The sequence below is a fragment of the Oreochromis aureus genome, linkage group 12 (genome assembly GCF_013358895.1).
Source record: "Oreochromis aureus strain Israel breed Guangdong linkage group 12, ZZ_aureus, whole genome shotgun sequence".
Taxonomy (NCBI): Eukaryota; Metazoa; Chordata; class Actinopteri; order Cichliformes; family Cichlidae; genus Oreochromis; species Oreochromis aureus.
Window position 1 is genome coordinate 2009385 of NC_052953.1, and position 20884 is coordinate 2030268.

The 20884-nt window shown below is 44.7% G+C and overlaps 1 protein-coding gene across 3 annotated transcripts in view; it reads left to right on the forward strand.

Annotated features, from left to right (window-relative positions):
* The window catches only part of LOC116314359 (protein mono-ADP-ribosyltransferase PARP14-like), a 32637-nt gene extending 12507 nt beyond the window's left edge, over positions 1–20130 (forward strand). For all 3 annotated transcript variants that reach the window (XM_039620846.1, XM_039620847.1, XM_031732345.2), the window contains 16 exons: positions 209–2396; positions 2796–2990; positions 3097–3163; positions 3921–4157; positions 8311–8532; positions 11228–11342; positions 11900–12034; positions 12640–12702; positions 12786–12968; positions 13671–13874; positions 14127–14209; positions 18163–18398; positions 18505–18776; positions 18910–19055; positions 19410–19584; positions 19685–20130. In XM_039620846.1, the coding sequence (XP_039476780.1) occupies positions 209–2396; positions 2796–2990; positions 3097–3163; positions 3921–4157; positions 8311–8532; positions 11228–11342; positions 11900–12034; positions 12640–12702; positions 12786–12968; positions 13671–13874; positions 14127–14209; positions 18163–18398; positions 18505–18776; positions 18910–19055; positions 19410–19584; positions 19685–19965 (4802 nt within the window). In that variant the 3' untranslated portion in view covers positions 19966–20130. The remainder of the gene's footprint in view (positions 1–208; positions 2397–2795; positions 2991–3096; positions 3164–3920; positions 4158–8310; positions 8533–11227; positions 11343–11899; positions 12035–12639; positions 12703–12785; positions 12969–13670; positions 13875–14126; positions 14210–18162; positions 18399–18504; positions 18777–18909; positions 19056–19409; positions 19585–19684) is intronic.
* Positions 20131–20884: the final 754 nt, after the last annotated feature.

The window sequence follows — 20884 nt, forward strand, 5'->3', positions numbered from 1 at the left end:
AGAAGTAGTGTTCACATGACTGAAGCAGTTAGCTAACAGTGACTGAGAAACTGTAAAAAGTCTAGATCCAATCTGAAATGTGTTTAACTGAAGTAATTTGAAGATGAAAAGTGTTGTAGAAAAATGATATTTGTCAGATCAAGAAGGTTCAGAACCGCAGAGTAACAACTTACCTAACCTTTGCTTCTCTGCTCCTTGTTTGCTGCAGTTGTGGAAAAGATTTGTGTAAAGAAAGACCTCGAGATGAAATCTATCACAGTGAAAGTGTATCCATACTATGAGTCACTGGGAACCGCCTTGTACAGCAAAGAACGCCCAACATGGAAGATGCCCGAGCCCTTCACAGAGCGTGTTCACCACATTATCTGGAAATTCCTTGTGGAGAAGAAACTATCAGAACACATCAATGATCAGATGCGTCCACACTTCTGCAGAGTGGATTTGAATGACCCTGAAGTGAAACTCAGCCCTGTGCCGGAGTTTTTGAGGCAGCAAGATCTGACTGCAGAACATGTAGATAACTGGATGAATAAGGCCCGAGAGGCCTTCTGTCGCCTGATGTCTCAGTACACAGCATTCATATGTCACGTAAATGCACCGGGATGGACAGCTGCAGAGAAAGATGTCCGTTCAGTTGTGAAGGAAGATGCCATCCTGGTGCTGGATGCATCCAAAGGGGTTCTGACTGTTGCTGGCCGAGCTGATGATATAAAACGAATCAGGGCTCCTGTGGAGAACATTCTTCTTAAAGCCATGAGTCACATTGAACGGCAGACAAACAGCATCTCTGAGGAAATGATTTTGTCCCCTGCATGGTTCTACATCCTGAAGCAGGAAGGGCTCCAGAAAGCTGCTCTGGATATTTCTCCTGAGATGAAACTCTCTTATGATGAAGGCACCCAGAAGTTAACCATTACAGGACTTCCTGCAGAGGTCTTCAAGACTAAGTCATGGATCTCTGAGAAGAGAATGAATATGAGTAAGAAACATCAGAATGTCCCCCCATGTCTTCTAGACTTTCTCAGAAAATTGGATCCAATGGACATGTCCCAGGATCTGTTCACATCTCAAGGCATCAGTGCAATCTACACCATCGAAAGCAAAGGGCTTCTCCTGTTGGGGAGTTCTGACAGAATCCTTGCTGATGCAGAAAGTAAGATGAAGGCTGCTTTGGCTCATCAGATTGTTGATGTGGAAGACCAGAAGGTTCTAAAACTTCCCACCTGGGGCCACCTGAAGCAAAAGCTGCTGGATACATACAACCTATCCAAGAAAAAAACTGTGGCCATTCAGATGCATCCAGAAAGAAGAAACAAAATAACAGTGGCTGGTTTTGTGAATCCAGTGAAAGAGGTCAGCCACAGTCTGAGGGAGTTCATTGCAAGCAATTCACAAATCCAAGAAACACTTCGTGTCCAATCCTGTGCTGTTGTTTCATTTATTAAAAAGAAAAAATCAAAAGAATGGTTAAGTATTGCTAAAGATAATCATGTATCAGTAAGGTTTTATGTACAGAAGCAGAGCATCAGCATCCTTGGTGCTCGTCTTCATGTCCAGAAAGCCAAATCTTCCTTTATGGAACTGACCAGTTCTCTCTTTACTGACATCTTAACTGTGGACAAGCCAGGAGCAAAGAAATATTTCCAAACCCAAGGAAGCATTTTCCTGTCTACAATAATGAATGAGTTAAGATGTGTGATTCTCCTTCGTCCAGAGATTGAAGAAGAAGAAGAAGAGGAAGTAGAGAATTATGGAGAAGAAACTACCCTTTGTTATTGTAAAGTGCAGACCATCAGTGGAGTTCAGATTTCTGTCAGTAAGGTGGACATCTGCAGCTTTGGTGTGGACGCTGTGGTCAATGCAGCTAATGAGGACTTAGACCACATTGGTGGCCTGGCTTTGGCCCTGCTAAAGGCTGCAGGACCACAGCTGCAGAGAGAAAGCAGCGACTATGTCGCTAAAAATGGACGTCTACGTCCAGGTGACGCCATCATAACAGATGCACATAACCTGCCTTGCAAACATGTTGTCCATGCAGTTGGTCCACGATTCTCTGACTTTGACAGGAAGACAGCAGTGTCACGCCTGAAGACTGCAGTTAGAGAAAGTCTGAGACAAGCAGAGATGGCCAACTGCTCCAGCATTGCACTGCCAGCGATCAGCTCGGGCATCTTCGGTTTCCCTGTTGACCTCTGTGCTGAGACCATAGCTCAGGCAGTTCGGGAGTACTGTGACAGCCCACAAGGTCTGAGATCATTAACTGAGATTCACCTGGTGGACAACAATGATAGGACCGTCAGAGTCATGGCTACAGCTGTGAGCAAGGAGTTCTCTGACCTCGGACCGACCATGACCATCTCACAGCAAGCAGCCGGGAAACGAGCAGGGGCTTCAGGGTAATGTTGAAGTTTTTTAATAATGAACTTTTACTGTAAACATCTTAACATTGATACTCATCAAGCTCATGATCACAGGTAACAACATCCAGCTCCATGTAACGTCCTTAATTGGATTGTGTCTGTTCTATAACTGTATAAGTACTTCTGTACACCTGACAGCATGGAGCTAATCTATATCCACAATCCCCCAAAATAAAACTATTTCTTTAAATCTTTTCAGTAAACCTTGTTGATGCTGAGCTAGTTGAGAAAAACTATATCAATTTATTGGTCAGATTTATTGTTTATGGTTGCCACAAAGATGGCTGAGCAGCTATTTTAACTTAAATGGCTGCTTAAGTATTCAGTCAAATTGGAGTCATTTGGAAAGCATTTAAAACTGTCATTACTTCCTAGTGGACATCAGCGGGGTCGAGGCAGAGGTCAGAACCAATCACATGGTGCCAGCTGGTGTAATGAAAAACAAGAAGAAGGAAGGGGAGGTGGAAGAGGAAGAGGAGGTGGAAGAGGAGGTGTATTCCGGGGCAATCATCACGGTAACAGGGGAGGCCAGAGCCCCAAGCAACAAAGCAGCCACAGAGAGCATGGAGGGTAAGGTGGTTCACCTTCTATTTCTTTGGTTTTATCACACTCTTGATGACATCATGTTCATGAGGCCTCTTTGATATCATCAGTCCTGTTATCTGATTGGATGCAGGTTGGAGCAGACCAAAGCTGAGGGGCTGAAGATCATTTTATGTAAGGGAAACATTCAGGACCAGACTGTGAGTACCTGTGCTGTCATTTGGATCATAGTTTAGAGGATTCTGTAAATGGTCATGTAATTACAACATGAAGGGATGAATTTGGCTTACATACATCTTTAAACCAGGATTAAAAGTAAATTCTGGTTTATGCAGTATTTTTTTCAATCTGTCGCTGTCTTTTCATGTTTTTGTGACGTTTCCGTTCTGCTGAACACCACAACAGTGTTCACTACAGGGCCAAATGAGCTTACTACATAAATACATTTGAATGCTGAGTTTACAAAGGAATGCTCATCAAAGACTTTTGTACATTAGTGCATTGATAAATGCAGCACATTCAAACCTCCACTGATTCCAATTTGAAAGCTGCTTCATGTTTTTAATTGTGTGAAGGTGTCACATGTTTCAAACACGACTCAAACTTTGCTCATTTAACTATAATTTGATTAACATGTCAAAATGCCTGGATGCATTTCCTGGTCTTTCTATATCAGGTGGGCAAAATGATCAGCCAGAAATAATATAATAACTAAGAACAAAGCTACACACCTTTATCAGCAGGAACAACGAAGGCACATACAAATCTGATCACATAATTAAGAATTTATACTGCAATATTTTTATGGAAGACAGTTTGTGTATTTTATATACTGTAGTTTGCAGACATTTAGTGTCTCAGCCTTTTTAATGCTAAAATGATAAGATATTTTTGATTTTTTACTTAAAACTGACTTTCATTTACCAAGCTTTTTGTGATTTTACTCTTGTTCCACAGACTGACGTCATCGTCAACATCATCTCAGAGGACATGAAACTGAACCAGGGAGCTGTGTCCAAAGCCATCCTGTCAGCAGCTGGAAGCCGTCTGCAGGACGCCATCTACTCTGAAGCCAGAAGGTCCACACTGCGATACGGTGATGTTGTTGTCACTGACGGCTACAACCTCACGTGCCAGAAAGTTTTTCACGCTGTTTGTCCTTCCTGGGACAAAGGAGGCGGCCAGGCAGAAGAGGTGAGGCTTAATAAAGGTTAGACACTGTAAACATGAAGGACCCAGGATACACAGTTTAGCTTTCCAGCTGCTGGTCGCACACACACCAGCTCTGGGTCCTGATGCCACTGAAATAAGGAGAGCGTGAATAGTCTATTAGGCTCAGCTGCCCTGTCAGCCTGCCGGGCACTGCCCCCTGAGCCCACTGCACCACCCTACCCTCTCCCAGCCTATCACCCCTTTGGACCACCATGAACTTAAATGACTGTGGACAAATACCACTGGGTTATCTGGGCGTTGGCATCTTTCATGCGGTGGAGCCATGGCAGCTGGGCTTGGTCTGAGCAGAGGGTGAATAAGTGTCCCAGGATGCAATAACAAAGAGAGCTGACTGCCCACTGGATTGCCACACACTTTTTCTCCACCATGCTGTGGTGGGCTACGGGCATCTGCCAGTAGCCCTTGGTTAAATCCAGGGTTTTGTTGTTTTTTTTTAAAACTTGCAGTGCCTAACAAGTCCAGGAGGTGGGAATGATGGAATTTTGCACCTCCAACTCATCTCTCTTCTTCAACAGGCTCACCAGAGAAGCCTCTCTCCATGCTTTGAGGAGGTTGAGGTGATATACCTGTGTGGTTCCTCCCTTGTCTGACCATACCACCTCATAGTCTACGTCCCCCACCTACCGTGTGACCACAAAGGGTCCTTGCCAGTTGGCAAGTAATTTTGAGCTAGAAGACGGGAGTAATACAAGCACTTTATGTCCAGGGAAACTGAGTCTAGCCCCTCATTTGTGCAGGTGCTGTTGACATTGCTGGGCCTGGGACAAATTTTGCTGTGATAACCTTCCCAATGTGTGCAGTTTTTGCTCTCAGGTCCAGAATATATTGAATTTCAATTATAGCTGGGCTCCGACTTCCTTCCAGTTTCCTTTAATCAGGTCCAACACCCCCGCGGCTTTATGCCAAACAGTAACTCAAAGGGAGACGATCCTGTGGGGGTCTCGGGATTGTCTGTTGTTTGCAGTGCATCTCACACCCTGCAAACAACAGAAGGTCTAACCAGCAATCCCAATTGCATTCATCCTCGTGAATGAACGTATGAATCATGGACTTTAAGTCTTATTCAGCTGCAACAGCCCACCAGTCTGAAGGTGACAGATGCCATCCAAACAGACTTAATGCCCAATAATTTCTAAAGCTCTTTGAGTGTGTGAGACATGAATGACGTGTCCTGGTCAGTCAGTATCTCTTTCGAATTTTGTCTGAGATGCTTCTGAGATGACCAGAAACACCACGTTCTGTGCAGAACTGGTGCACAGCGGCACAGCTTTGGGATAATCTACCAGAATTATTACAAAGCAATATCCGCATGCATGCCAGTGAAATGGGGCGATCGTGGCTCAAGAGTTGGGTGTTCGTCTTGTAACCGGAAGGTTGCCGGTTTGAGCCCCGGCTCGGACAGTCTCAGTCGTTGTGTCCTTGGGCAAGACACTTCACCTGCCGCCTACTGGTGTTGGCCAGAGGGGCCGATGGCGCGATATGGCAGCCTCGCTTCTGTCAATCTGCCCCAGGGCAGCTGTGGCTACAACTGTAGCTGCCTCCACCAGTGTGTGAATGTGAGAGTGAATGAATAGTGGAATTGTAAAGCGCTTTGAGGGGTCCCGAAAAGCGCTATTTAAATGCAATCCATTATTATTAAATGGCCTGATGAGGTCCATGCCAATGCGCTCAAACAGGACCTCCATTAATGGTCTCGGGCGCAAAGGTGCTTTTGGAATTGCTGGCTACTTAACACAGCGGCTGCTCCTCCGAGAGGAGGGGGGTTCAGGGCAGCCGTCTGAGCTTCCCCTGGAACATTTTCAGGAATGCCTGGGAGTCATTGCCTGGCCCCATCCGGTGCAGCTTTATCCTGCAGCTTCTCCAGCCGGACGTGATGCATCGCCACCTGCTTCTTGTGCATCACAGCAAGTTAAACCATCATCTGGCCAGTTGTGTGGGTTGCAGGTCCGACATGCCCAACTAGGTTTTGTACCAGTGCAAACGTGAAAGAACCAGGACACGCAGTTTTGGGCAGTGAAACGTGTTCATTTGTGACTCATTGCAGGTTCTCCCGCTGGTCACACACACACACAAGCTCTAGATGCTGTTTTCACTGAACTAAGGAGCGTGTTTAGTCTTTTAGGCTCAGCTGCCCCGTCAGCCTACCGAGTACTGCCCCTGAGCCCACTGCACCACCCCACCTCTGCAGAGGAACTGCAGACCACACCCCAGCACAAACACTTAAAGTGTGTCCCACAGACATCTGCATTTCTTCTACAGAAAGCCGTTTCTATTCTCTTTTCTTTTCTTAAACTCTGTTATTCTTATAAGCAATGTTCCCTCTAATTTTTCATGTGTCTGAGCGAACACACAGACTCCCTGAGCGTCCCTTGGACCACTGTGAGCAACATCAGACGTGTGCACTGTGGTCACGCCAGCATCGAATCCATCCAAGTTACATGGTTTATTAAAATAATCAAATTACTGCATTTACATTTATGTTAGACTACTTTTAATTAACTGCTTTAGCCCACTTACAATGAAAATTTAAAAAATCCTGTTCATGACCTGTGTAGTATGTTAACACTATTGGAAGTAAAAATAACTTGAACTCCAATTTTGAAAACACAACTTTCTTTTTTAAAAAAAATAAAACTCGACTTGTATTATGAGTCTGTGGTCTGGGAGAGAGTCCTGTAACTCTGTCTGCAAAATACAGTATATAATGACCAATGTTGGGCAATTAATTATTTAGTTACTTCTTCAAAAAAGTAATTCAGTTTGGCAAACAACAAAGTTTTTTGCAGCTATGTTTTTTTAATGCAGCCAAGGCGTTTTTTAAATAAACATTTCAAACTATTTACAGAACAATCAGCTGTTCTGCATCAAATCTGATGCCACACAAATTATTTGTGCCACTCCAAAAAATAATTTCTGTCCACTATGAGATAAAGGAGAACAACAGCCTGATACCTGCAGGCCTGACAACAGGAGATGTATCACTGCTGTAACACCTGTAAGATTCAGCAGCCGCCTCATTGTTCTGACACACACAACAAAACTATTGACTACACTACACACTAACTACACACTAACTACACACTAACTACACAAGATTTGTGCTAAACGTCTCAAATCTCTCACATCTCAAAACACCGCCGTCACTCCTAAAACTTCCCCCCGTTTCTTAACAACTAGATGCCGCGTTGCCATATCATTTTTTGATTGGTCGACATGGTACTTTTTTCGACCAATAGGAAAGGCTGGGGTTTGGTTTTGTTTTTGCTCATTGCAGATATTTTTATCATAACTCTGGTTTTACGTGGCCTATCAACACAATTTAAAAACTGGTATAAAGTCCACACTTTTTCCGTCAGTTGTTCCGTCTGTCCTGCTCACATCTCCAATGGTTGTACACGTTGTCATTAACGTGGCTTCACTCCACATCAGCCACGCCGCTTTGCTAGCTAAAACACCGGTGTCGGCACATAAGGACAAGATAAGATAACCTTTATTAGTCCCACACGTGGGAAATTTGTTTTGTTTTGTTTATGACGCTGTCATAGCCTGTCAACGAGGTTGATTGGCTGCGCATATACGAATGTGAATCGCATCATTGGCTGGACTATGGGATAAGGCGGCATCGTTCTAATCCCATACGGGAGCAGCCAGTCACTCACTGACTAACACTGCAAAACAGAATTGTTAAAGTTTTAATTTTAATTTCAATTCAGGTCAGATTTTTTTTGTGTGCAACACAGATTTTCTTTGCGCAGTGACCGTGCCAGCAGTGCGCAATTGCGCACGTGCGCAGCTTAGAGGGAACATTGCTTATAAGCCCCAGCATGTGTGAGATGCTAACCAACTTCTGATACTAACATAGCACTTCTCTACTCTAACTGAGAACTCCAGATTCTTTCTACTACAAGCCTCACACATTCATCCGATCACTATCCCCAAACGCTTTTTTAACCATCATTCATGCACTCATCCACTGAGGGATGCATCAGGAGAAACTCTGCGCCCCTCACCACCACTGAAAACTCCACTTTTGTTCCTGGTCGTTCACATACCATACTGTGTATCTTGCCCAGTCACTGAAGTCCAGCTTCACTTTATGTCTTATCTCTGTCAGGAGTTAACGTCCATCATCAGATACTGTCTGGTGGAGGCTGAGAAACGTCAGATGGCATCGTTGTCCTTCCCAGCCATCGGGACAGGAAACCTGAGCTTCCCCAGAGCCCTGGTGTCCAAACTCCTGCTGAGGGAGATCCGCTCGTTCAGCAGCAGCAGAAATCCTCGCTGTCTGAGAGAGGTGGTCATCGTCGTTCACCCCAGTGACAGCCAAACTGTGGATGTGAGTTTGTGACTCTCTGATAGGAGCTGTTTAAGTGCTTATCATGTTCTGACAGTGAGCACTCCAGACGAGCAAGCCCACAACAAACACATGGACACATAATGTGCAGGCAGGCACTGATCAGTCACACTGTCACCTAGCTTAGCACACAAACTGGAACAAGTGAAGCTGCTTGTGGTTACAGGTAACAAAAACCACACTGAGTGGTGATACACACTGTTAGTACAGTGGTCCTTTGCTATAACGCGCTTCACCTTAAGCCGCCCGTGGATTTTTTTTGTGTGCAATTTTGCATGTTTCCTGTTTTTTGGGTTTGTTTTTTTTTTTACAGCGCATTGTGTTCTGCATCCTCATCGGCTGTCAATCAATCTCGTGCAGTGTCTCCTGTACAGTACAGAATGTGTTCAGCTTGTCAAATTTACAGCAGTGTGACTCTGAAGTGCTGTACTCTCAGTGTTGGGAAGGTTACTTTTAAAATGTATTCCACTGCAGATTACAGAATACATGCCGAACAATGTATTTTGTAACGTATTGTGTTACGTTACTCAATGACAGTAACATATTCTGAATACCTTGGATTACTTAACCCCCCTGTTATGTTGGTTTCCAGGAACACCAGTTATGCTCCTGGGTTAATTTGACCCGGGGCATGTTTCCTCATCCAAAAGTGTCAGACACACTGGCATTGGTTATTTTACAATTTTCTTTTATAATTTAGATTTTTTTCGTTTTCTGTAGTGATGCAGATGACATGTGACATCTCTTCTGTTCTGGGTCAATTTGACCCACAACATAACAGGAGGGTTAATATGGTATCACAACTACATGAATGAACTATTGCTGTGTGATTTATTACTGTTACTGAAGGCTACTCGCCATACCAATACCAACTAGATGTTTAAATCTTAATATAAATGAGGAACAGTAGGTGGACATTAGGTAAGGCTGCACTTTTTGCAGCGATCTCGTACAGAAAACTTTTCCACACGTATATAAAACAGGTCCGCGGCTCCGAACCGTAGTAAAGGGACCTCTGGCTAATACGTCGGGTTCATGTCGGGCTCGTAGCCGAAAACTAGCTTTACTTTGTTGTCTGGGTCAACTTTGCTAGCGAGAGAGAGAGAGAGGCGTTGAAAGGCTGCTCCAACGAAGCTTATTGTTTCAGAGGAAAACACGAACACAGTGTACAGTCGAGTCTTAATAGCTTACTTACAACTGGGCTCGTCAGGCTGCTGTGGTTATTATTATATTTACATGCTTCCAGCTCCCGTTTCTGCTCGGTGACAACTGTACTTTCTTAAGTACACCATTAAGCAGTCAATGCTTTGTATTTCTTAGGTAATGACATTAGCAGAATTATGTTTTGTCAGCAGTGTGAAGCATACAAGCAGCTGATTTCATTAGAGCTGTATGAGAATATATTTGATGCTTCAGGAGGAACAAACCTATCATGTAAATTTAGCAACAAAAAACAATAAAAACTGAAAAATCAAATACAACAAAGATTAAATCAGACTACATTACATAATCTCATTAACATGTAATTAAAACCACCTTCAATGATAAAACATTAAATAGTATTTTTTGTCTGCACTGAGCTGGAGTTACAGCAGCTTCATCAGTGCTGTGAAAACAAAAAATCACCAGCAATTTTTCAGGGTTTCTTTTTTCTTTCTGTTTTTTTACAGCGCATTGTGTTCTGTGTCCCGTTTGGCTGTAGACCATTGCCAATCAATCTCATGCCGTGTCTCCTGCACAGTACAGAACGTGTTCAGCTTCAGCAAAGAAAGATTAAAAGAGTCAAAAAAAATGTCAAAGAGCCGCTGATGGAGATTTTCTCTTCTTGATTTTTGTCTTTTCCATTTTGGTTAGCTAGGTTTAACTGGACAAAACTGCTACTGGGACATTTTTATTGTACTAAAAGTAACGTATATTATTATCTTCACTCAAATTAAATGTAATTTTATTTGATCAGGCTCTCTCCCCTGGTTCACTCCCTGTGTATGGGAAGTAAATGTGACTGTAGACTGCAGCCAAAAACATTAGAGACACTTGGACTGAGCACACCACGTTTACTTTACTTTATTGTTGAATCACATCCCTCAAACCTTCCTAACTACGAGCACCTTTTATCAAAGCTGAAAACGTAAAGTAAAAAGGGGACATCACTGCTTTCTGTGGGGTAATGTTCCAGAAACCAACACATTCGATTGATTCGATCCAGCTCATTAGTCAGCTGGAAAACAGACGAGTACTCTGGTTTTTTAACGTATTTCCTGCTTTTTAAATTTGCTTAGCTACACCATTAAGAAATCAATGCTTTTTATTTCTTAGGTAATGACATTAGCAGAATTATGTTTTGTCAGCAGTGTGAAGCATACAAGCAGCTGATTTCATTAGAGCTGTATGAGAATATATTTGATGCTGCAGGAGGAACAAACCTATCATGTAAATTTAGCAACAAAAAACAATAAAAACTGACAAATCAAATACAACAAAGATTAAATCAGACTACATTACATAATCCCATTAACATGTAATTAAAACCGCCTTCAGGTTTAAAATGATGAAACATTAAATTGTATTTTTCCTCTTAACGTTCCACTGCACTGAGCTGCAGTTACAGCAGCTTCATCAGTGCTGAGAAAACAACAAAATCACCAGTATGAACGTAACACATGAAATATATTATCAGTGTTTCACCAGAGAGTTCACCGGTCAGACCGCTCAGAGGAACGTCCAACATGAAGCACGTGGTTTTAATGAGGTACCAGCTCAACAGGCTGTCGACCAATCACAGCACTCCTCAGGTAAGAACCATCAGAACTACAAAGAGCTCCAGCAGAATCCTGTTTAACGTCATGTTTAGTCTTAATGTAGCAGGTCAGAGATTGGCCAGGACAAACTGAGGATGTTTTAGTTTTACTAAGTGGCCTGATGTGACCATCAGTGACAATTTATGTTGTTAAAGGTGTTTGTGAGCCTAGTTTGTCCAGCAGGTGTCGCTGTTGAGCTTTATGTTAAACACATTGGACAGAAGAGAGTAAACACTCTGTGTGAATGTTGGTGGGTGGACAGTTGTTATAAGTTTTTGTTTTAATGCCTTTAGTATAGTTTTAGAAATAAACCTGTAAGAGGCGACATCGTGCTTTGGTCGTTGGCACATTCACCTTACAGGTCCTGGGGTCAGATCTTCAGCTCTGTCTATTCCTGTTTAATTATATGGAAGAGTTGGTCAACTGTGGATTTTTAAATAGGTGTGAGTGTGAAAAAGTGAGTGTTATAAAAAAAACTGTGTGTGTGTGTGTGTGCGTGCGTTTGTGTGTGTGTGTGTGTGTGTGCGCCCGCCTACATTTCTCTGTCCCAGTCTTGTCCACCTCCCTCGATGTGCACCAGATGCAGATCGATCAACTCACCCTTGAGGCATCATCAGGTGACATTACCAAGGAAGCCAGTGATGTCATTGTCAATTCCTCCAATCAGAGCTTCAACCTTAAAGCAGGTGAGTGTTGACCTTATATTTGTGGCTACAACAGTTAAGACATTGAGTAGGACCTTCCTTCAGGGTCCTGTGCAGTATCTGTGCTGTTCCTAGGACTGATCTGAGATGTTGTTCCTGGGATCTGCTGGAGCCACTCGCCCAGGTTGATAGTCACCGCACCGAGTGATTTACCACTGGGACCACTGTTACCTTCACCCTCCACATCTTCTCGAGCTCTTCTCTGAGCCCTTGGTACTTCTGCAGCTTCTCATTCTTCCTGATGGTGCTGTCACTCGGTGTAGCTACATTCCTACAGCTGTCTTCCTCTGCTTGTCCACCTCTGCTGTCTGGTGCTTTAGAGCACTCAGGGCGGTGCCCGTCACACTGGGCTGGAGGCTTCAGCAGATTCCAGAACAGCGCAGTCCTAGGAACAAACCAAAAATCAAAAATACTGATAAAGACCGCCTGCAGGGCGGGTGGAGAATTATTATTTTTTAAATATGCACATATAAAGAGAACGAGACAGAGGTAACTGTGAAATTTAACTCTGTGAAAATAAACATGTTTTTTCTGTGTAATAAAATCTGACTAACTGGACCTGTTGCTCTCCTCTTATTGCTTCTCAGGAGTGTCCAAGGCGATCTTAGACGGTGCTGGAGTAACAGTTGAGCAGGAGTGTGCTCAGCTTGGTGTGTATATGAAGCTCCAGCCTTTTCACTTCCTTTTTAGACTCACTATGCTTCACATTGATAACGCTGTTTCCTCTCTGCAGTGAGTTCCACGGCTCAGCCTCCTGCAATGATCCTGACATCAGCCGGGCAGCTGCCCAGCAGGAACATCGTCCACGTCGTCGGCCAGAACGACCCTGCAAACATTAAAAACACGGTTTACTCAGTGCTGAAGGTCTGCGAGGAGAACAAGTTCAGCTCTGTGGCCTTCCCTGCCCTGGGAACAGGTCTGTACAAACTACAGTCATGTGAACAGGAACAACCTGGGATGCACACAGCTGTGTGTCCCAGTGTATCGGGCTTTGCAGCAGCTTTCCAGCCGTCGCCACCTGCGCTCTCTCCCCTCTCAGCAAATAGTGAGAGCACGACTAGTTGAGTGGACTCAGTTGCCCTGCCAGCCTCTCTGGCACTGCCCCTGAACCTGCTGCACCACCCCTCCCCTGCAGCAGAGCCACAGGCTACACCTCCATCACAACTCGGTTCACTGTGCAGCAATGCGAAGGATCCTCACTTCACACCGCTCTCACAAACCTGAGTTTGTGCCACTAAAATGTCTTTAATACAAAGTTGAAACACAGCTCCCTTCTACCGACTCTGTGTGATGTCAGATTACAGCGATGTGTGATTAGAGCAGCTAACTGTCCGGTGCATTTACTGCTGCGAGGTAGTTTCCATCTCTGCTCCATGCTCGCTCATCTCAGTCACATCAGTGCTTTTTCCAACAGTGCAAACGACTCTGAGGTGGACTGTTGGTGCTCCGTGTTCTAACTGATTTCTTTCTATGTTTTTCAGACAGTCAGTATGTTTCATTTGTCCAGCTCTTTCTCTTGGCACTGTATTGAAATGAAACTCATATTCTGAATCTAACAAGCTGTCATCCTTTCATCATCATCATCATTATCATTGCTTGGTCCTTGTCTGCTTATAAGGTCAGGGAGGGGCCAGCCCTTCAGCGGTGGCTGACGCCATGGTGGATGCAGTGGTGCAGTTTGTGAAGAGGAAACAGCCGAGGTTTGTTCAGAGTGTGAAGATCCTGATCTTCCAGACGGCCATGCTGAAACATTTCCACATGAGCATGAAGAAGAGACAGGAAGAGAGGGTGGAGGAGAAGACTGTCGTTACCGAAACTGAAGGTATTACATTGTTTTTTAATCTGTTAACAATAAATCACATTCAGGCTGATACAATTTTTTACATCAGCTCTTCTTTTAACAACACTCTGAAGATCTAAGAATAATAATTTAAGTATTGTGTTTTTATGGATTTTTCACACATTGTTTTATGGAGATTGGACTCTATGTGACATTCACAGATCTCTTTGCTATAATACAACAGTGTTATTTTGAGCTGTTTTAGACTAACTTTGTTTTTTGGGCTCGGAGCAGAGCAGCCAATCACTGCTGACTTAGTCCTGGAGAGGGAGGAGTTTAAGCCCGCAGTGTTTCACCTGTGTGCCGATGACCACAAGGTACAAATTCATTCACGTCATGTTTCCATTCTTATTTATTTATTTTACTGGAAGTCTGCTTTCTAGACAGAGGTCAGTGCATTTTAGGATGAACCCTTTCTTTAAATAGTCTTTTTACTTTAATAGTCATGCATAAATATATTATTACACACAGTCTCTTTCTTTTATTAATATTGATCTCAGATCTTCCTACATATGTAATGCAGAGCTCGAGGCTAGTTTAGCATAAATAACAAAGCAGCAGAGAAATAGATTTCCTTGTTTGGTCGAAAGTTCAGAAAACATTGTTAGTGTCACGGCTGGCGGGGTGAGCCGTGTGGTGTAGGAGGAAAGGGACCCAAAATGCAGGCAGTTGACTGGTGATGAGAGTGATGTTTATTTACAGAAGTGGGGCGACAGAACAGGCAGTGAGGAATGACAAGCGACTGAAAAACCTAGACTGGGAAAACTAAATGACAAACCTAAGCATGAGACGCGAACGGAGAATGCAGAGAGACGTGGAATACACCGAGAAACACAGACGATCCGACGACGAACAGACGCCAACACACACTACAAATACACACTAGGTAATGAGGAGATGACATGCAGGGGTGGACACAGCTGACACTAATGGACATGATGAGAAGAAGACCTACAAAGTAAAACCGGAAACACACAGACTGTTTTACAACAAAAAACGCAGGGACCTGAACGGAGCACAGAGGGGAGACACAGGTAGGGATAGTAAACACGACAACCAACCCAAAGAATTAATACAGAATCAGAATAAACACCAAACACAAGATGAAACCAAAATGAAACACAAAAAGCTGGGTCAACGACCCAGGATCATGACAGTACCCCCCCCCTCAAGGGCTGGCCCCTGACAGCCCCCCAAAAAACACCACCAGACCCGGGAGGGTGGCGGGGGGTCCAGGACGGAGGGGGCGGACCAGGACCAAAACGGAAGCCCCAGAATCCCAAACAAAAATGGTCACAAAACACAGACTGGGGCTTGAGAAACAGAGTCCAAAACACAGGTCAGGGGGCCGGCCCGGGGGCTGACAGCCCAACAGTGCACTTAGCTCGGGTGGCCGGCCCGGAGGTCTCCAGCACAGGAGCCCAGAATGAAACAGTTCAGGGGGTCGGCCACGCAGGAGGTAGTGGTGGCGAGACTGTTCAGGAGGGCTGCCGCGCGGAAGGCAGTGATGGCGACAGGAGTCTGGAGGCCGACCGTGCGGATGGTAACGGCGTAGAAACAGTTCTGGGGGCCGACCATGCGGACGGCAACGGCATAGAAACAGTTCTGGGGGATGACCGTGCGCACGGCAGCGGCGGCGGCAATACAAGTCTGGAGGCCGGCCACGCGGAAGGCAGGCTGCAGCTGGCGAGGACGAAGCCACGGAGGCTGCAGCTGGCGACGGCGTGGAAGCCGGAGACGGAAGCGCTGCAGCTGACGGCGGCGTGGAAGCCGGAGACGGAGGCAGCGGCATGCATGAGGCTGCTGCTGCAGGCGTGGATGAGGCTGCTGGTGGAGCAGCTGGTGGCTGGACGGGCTCCTCGGGCCCCCCAGCGAAAACAGTCTCAGAACCAGTGGGCACCGGGGCTCCTGGCACACACAGGACAGAACCAGCAGGTGCAGGGACCTCTGGCAAAGACAGAACAGAACCAGCAGGCATACGGGCCTCTGGCAAACATAAAGCTGACTGCAGCTGCACCGAGCAGTGACTCAGCTCGGGCAGCGACAGCCCAGTGAAGTCCTCAGCTGGCTTCTTAGCCTCCAGGGGTCCAGAGTCAGCTGGGGGCTGAAACCCAGCCTCTGGGGAGGCCCTGGAGTGCGTCTCAGTCTCAAAACTGGCCAGCTCTTGAGGAATGTTTTCATTGTTATTAGGTTTGTCTCTCTGCATAGAATAAGAAGTTGTTGAACTGTCCTTTATGGGTTGAACTGACATGGCTGGTTGTACAGGAGGAGTTGGTGAAGATGATGGCTGAACAGGTGGCTGGGCTGAGGGCGACTGAAGTAAAGGTTGAGACAATAATGGTGGGGAAGTTGGAGACTGAACGGAGGATAAGGCTAATGATTCTTCTGCCAACTGGGCTACTGACTGGGCTATGGATTGTAACATGGTTTGTAATAAGTCTGGCTGAGACTGTAATTGAGCTACGGGTAGTGAGGCTGAATGCGGTGGAGGTGGCAACTGAGCTTCTGGCCGGGCGGCTAACTGAGCTTCCAGTAGATAGTCTTTCTTATTTTCAGATTTCGAATTTAAAGTCTTGGTTAGCATAACACAGGACTTGGAAGAGGCAGAATGAAAGCAGTCCTTTAAATCCTCAGAGCAGGTGTCAACAGACCTTGGAGTGTCTGACAAAGAATTAACCGTTTCTAAATTAATCTTTTCACATTTGAATAAACCTGAGTTAACTGGCATTGAATTACTAGACTCAGGAATAACTGACAGAGTGTTCATGAATGCAGACTCAGATGGAGCAGAAAAAACACTGCGTTCCTGACTCACTGAATCTGCCGGTAACTGACAGCCGCGTGGACGTCGCTTCCGCCTGGGAGAAGGGGCGAGAGCGGCAGGGGAAGCGGACGGTGATATGGGGCAGCTCTGAAGTGGCTGCTCTTGCTGTGGGGAGGATAGGCTGGGTGGAATGAGGATGATTCCCAGTGCTTTGTAAAAAGCCTGGGCTGGTGTGAGCTGGCCACTGGGGGGCTGCGTGTGCACGAAACAGTCACTTTCACTGACCCCGAGAGCTTGCTTGGCGAGCGAAGGATGATGGCGGCGTGACCGCCGTTTTGCCCGGAAGGAAGGAGAAGCCGATTGATCGGGCGGCATTTTGTCCGGCTGAGAGTCCTCAGGTGGACTGGGGAGAGAATCTTCTGGTAAGCCAGGCAGGTCAGCTGTCGCAGTTGGGGGGTGAAGTTGAAGCTTGTTGAGGATGAAGTCCTGTAGAAGTGGGTGAAGTGAATCCAGCAGCCAGGGGTGATTGGAAACTAGCCGCTGTAGTCGGGCCTCCAGAGCATGACGAAATTCCTCCCCCTCATGCTCCAGCCACAGATTAATCCATCTTGAAACTGAATCGATTAGTTCCTCCCGAAGCTCCTTGGAAGGTGCGAATGCCGCTGGGTCCATGTTTTTGGTCGGATCGTACTGTCACGGCTGGCGGGGTGAGCCGTGTGGTGTAGGAGGAAAGGGACCCAAAATGCAGGCAGTTGACTGGTGATGAGAGTGATGTTTATTTACAGAAGTGGGGCGACAGAACAGGCAGTGAGGAATGACAAGCGACTGAAAAAACCTAGACTGGGAAAACTAAATGACAAACCTAAGCATGAGACGGCGAACGGAGAATGCAGAGAGACGTGGAATACACCGAGAAACACAGACGATCCGACGACGAACAGACGCCAACACACACTACAAATACACACTAGGTAATGAGGAGATGACATGCAGGGGTGGACACAGCTGACACTAATGGACATGATGAGAAGAAGACCTACAAAGTAAAACCGGAAACACACAGACTGTTTTACAACAAAAAACGCAGGGACCTGAACGGAGCACAGAGGGGAGATATAGGTAGGGATAATAAACACGACAACCAACCCAAAGAATTAATACAGAATCAGAATAAACACCAAACACAAGATGAAACCAAAATGAAACACAAAACGCTGGGTCAACGACCCAGGATCATGACAGTTAGAGAATGAATCCACAGTTCCTTCACAGTTCAGCTTCCTCAAGTCTTTCACCACAGCGAGGTTTACTACCATCGTAAATATAGATCAAAGGAAAAATCTTTGTTTCTAACTGAGCAACCAAAACCATATTCAGAGACACTGTGTTGAAGTAACTGCTGGTCTTGTTGTCAAGGAGATATAGTTCCAGTACACTCAGTAGAATAAAAATAAATGTATTTTCTTTAAATCTCTGTTATTAACATACATTTGTCTGATGCTGCAGGCAGCGAGTCAGGCCAAGAAAAGGATTAATGACCTGATTATGGCTGAGCAGGCACAGAAAACCATCTCTGACCCCTGCATTAGTCAGCTGTCACAGGCTGACATGGAAAAGCTGAAGGCTCTGCAGAGAGAACTGACGGTCAGCATCCGTCTGGATAAAGGAGCAGAGGACCAGGACCCGGAGATCCACCTGGAGGGTCTGACCAAGGATGTCTACACTGCTGAGTCTACAATCAGGTCAGAAAACAGGAAAGCCACATAAACCATTGACATGCAATAATTCTTAGGTTTAACATGTTACATGTTAAAGTATTGCTTTACCTTTTTATTTGATGACCATCAGGGACATCATCCGTAAGGTGGAGCGGGCGGAGGCCTTGAGGAAAAAGGCCTTGGAGATGAGTGAGCAGGTGGAATGGCAATTTAAGGACCATAATGGGTCAATGGTGGCCTTTGACATGAACACCAACCTCACCCTCGAGGAAGCTTTCAAGACAAAACAAAAAGCAAAGATCAAGATCAACAATGACGCGTACACCGCCGACCCAAAGCGTGAAAAAGCAGTTTCAGCAAACGGACGTAATGACGTGGAGCTCCATCGAAAAGACCTGAGAGGTGAGTCATTAATGTGCACGTAGTCCTCATTTAACCTGCTGGAAGAACACAGAACAACGTGTCCAGCGTTTTGCATTGGACCAAGAAAAGCTTGAAACGTTTCAATGGTGAGTTTTTACTTTTTGTTCTGCAGGTACCAGCGCTCTGCCTTTGCCTTCATGTTGGGAGGACATGAAGGGCGACCTGCTGAAGTTGTTTGCTGTGGCTCCAGCATCTAATGAATACAACGATGTGGAGAAAGAACTGACAAAGACTGGACTCAACCCAACCATCATCAGTGTATGTTCAGTCATAAATACACAGACCAGGCTGTATGATATACACAGAAGTATTCTATATTTTTTATATAATTGAAAACAAAAGGAGAGTAAATTAGTTCCCAAGTCTCAGCTTTAACTTAAGTTGGTTTGGCATAAACTGTAGTGTTGGATCTAGACATGTGACATCACCCATTCCCAGTTTGAAGCCTTGACTTTGCCACCTTGGATCATTTCAAGCCAGCAGAATTTGAATGTTGAATAAATTATAAATATTTTGTCAATAATCATTAGAGAGCAGACACAGAGGTAAGAAGGAGAGTTATTGTACTTCGATGAAAATCACCCACATGATGTGTTTGGATTACGTCGGCAGATCGAACGAGTCCAAAATCCGTCACTGTGGCAGAATTACCAGATCATGAAGAAACAAATGGAGGTGAAGAACAAACACACAAACAATGAACTGCTTCTTTTTCACGGCACCACTGACACCTCCATCCATCTGATCAACAAACATGGCTTCAACCGCAGCTATGCAGGAAAACATGGTAAAGCCATCACACACGGTACACACATACAAGGATAGAATATTTTAACACTAGTTTAAGTTAATTAGTTATTCAATTAATTTGTTCACTTTGTCTACAGCTGCGATGTACGGCAACGGCTCTTACTTTGCTGCGGACCCTACATATTCAGCAGGAAACTACGCCACGCCCGACACCAGCGGACACAAGCGCATGTACCAGGCCAGAGTTCTAGTTGGAGACTACACCCAAGGACAAAAAGGCATGATCACCCCTCCTCCCAAATCTGGGAGTGCCTCAGACCTGTATGACAGCGTCACAGATGACGCTGCTTATCCAACCATGTTTGTGGTCTTCAATGATATCCAGGCCTACCCAGAATACCTCATTACATTTACATGAAGTGGCATGCTCCCAGTCTATCAACTCTGTCAGATAATATAAAATACTGTACGTCTTTGAAGGGGGCGCTGTTGCTTTCATTTTTCTTGCTGCAGGTGTCACGTTGTACTTTAAATCTAATCAGATGCAGTTTGAAGGAGCATTAAAGTAACAATACAACAACCAGTGAGTCTCTTGTTGGTTATTTCATACACGCTTCATGTTGATAATGTTATGTTTGAGTTTACAGATCCTGTTCTGAATTAGTCACTTGAGCTTTGACTGGATACTAGAGATGGCACGATACCACTTTTTTATGTCCGATACCGATACCGATATTATAAATTTGGATATCTGCCGATACCGATATTAATCCGATATAATGTGTTTTTTAACCAATAAAACTGTTTTTTAAATATCTTGCTGCATTTTGTATAAGTTCATACTCAAGTTTAAATAAACAACAACACTAAAGCTATTCTGTTATACCTGTATGTAAAAAATACACTGCACCCAAAATATTTCATAGTTCAGCAAAACTGATCAATCTAATAAACTTAAACCTACTCCATCCTCACTATTCTGGTATTTTAAAGAGTACTTAGCAGAAATATTAAGCAACTGTGGAATTACAGGGATTATTTTACATAACCATCATCTTATCATTGCATTAATTATCATTTCATCAAAGCATTTATTGAAGCTGTTGCCATTATGTTATAATTTGTATTACAGGGGTTATCATAATCAAATATTAACATGTTTATGACAGGTGCAGTTATAACCACTTTAAAATGATTGAGTTGAATATATATATCAAAACTCATATGCTGAGTATATTGCCACAGTAAAATAGTAGCTGAGCAAAGGCCTGAATGTATTCAGCTTCTTGTTGCATTTGAGTTTGCCTAGTTACAGGTGACAGAAGGAGAGGTCCAGT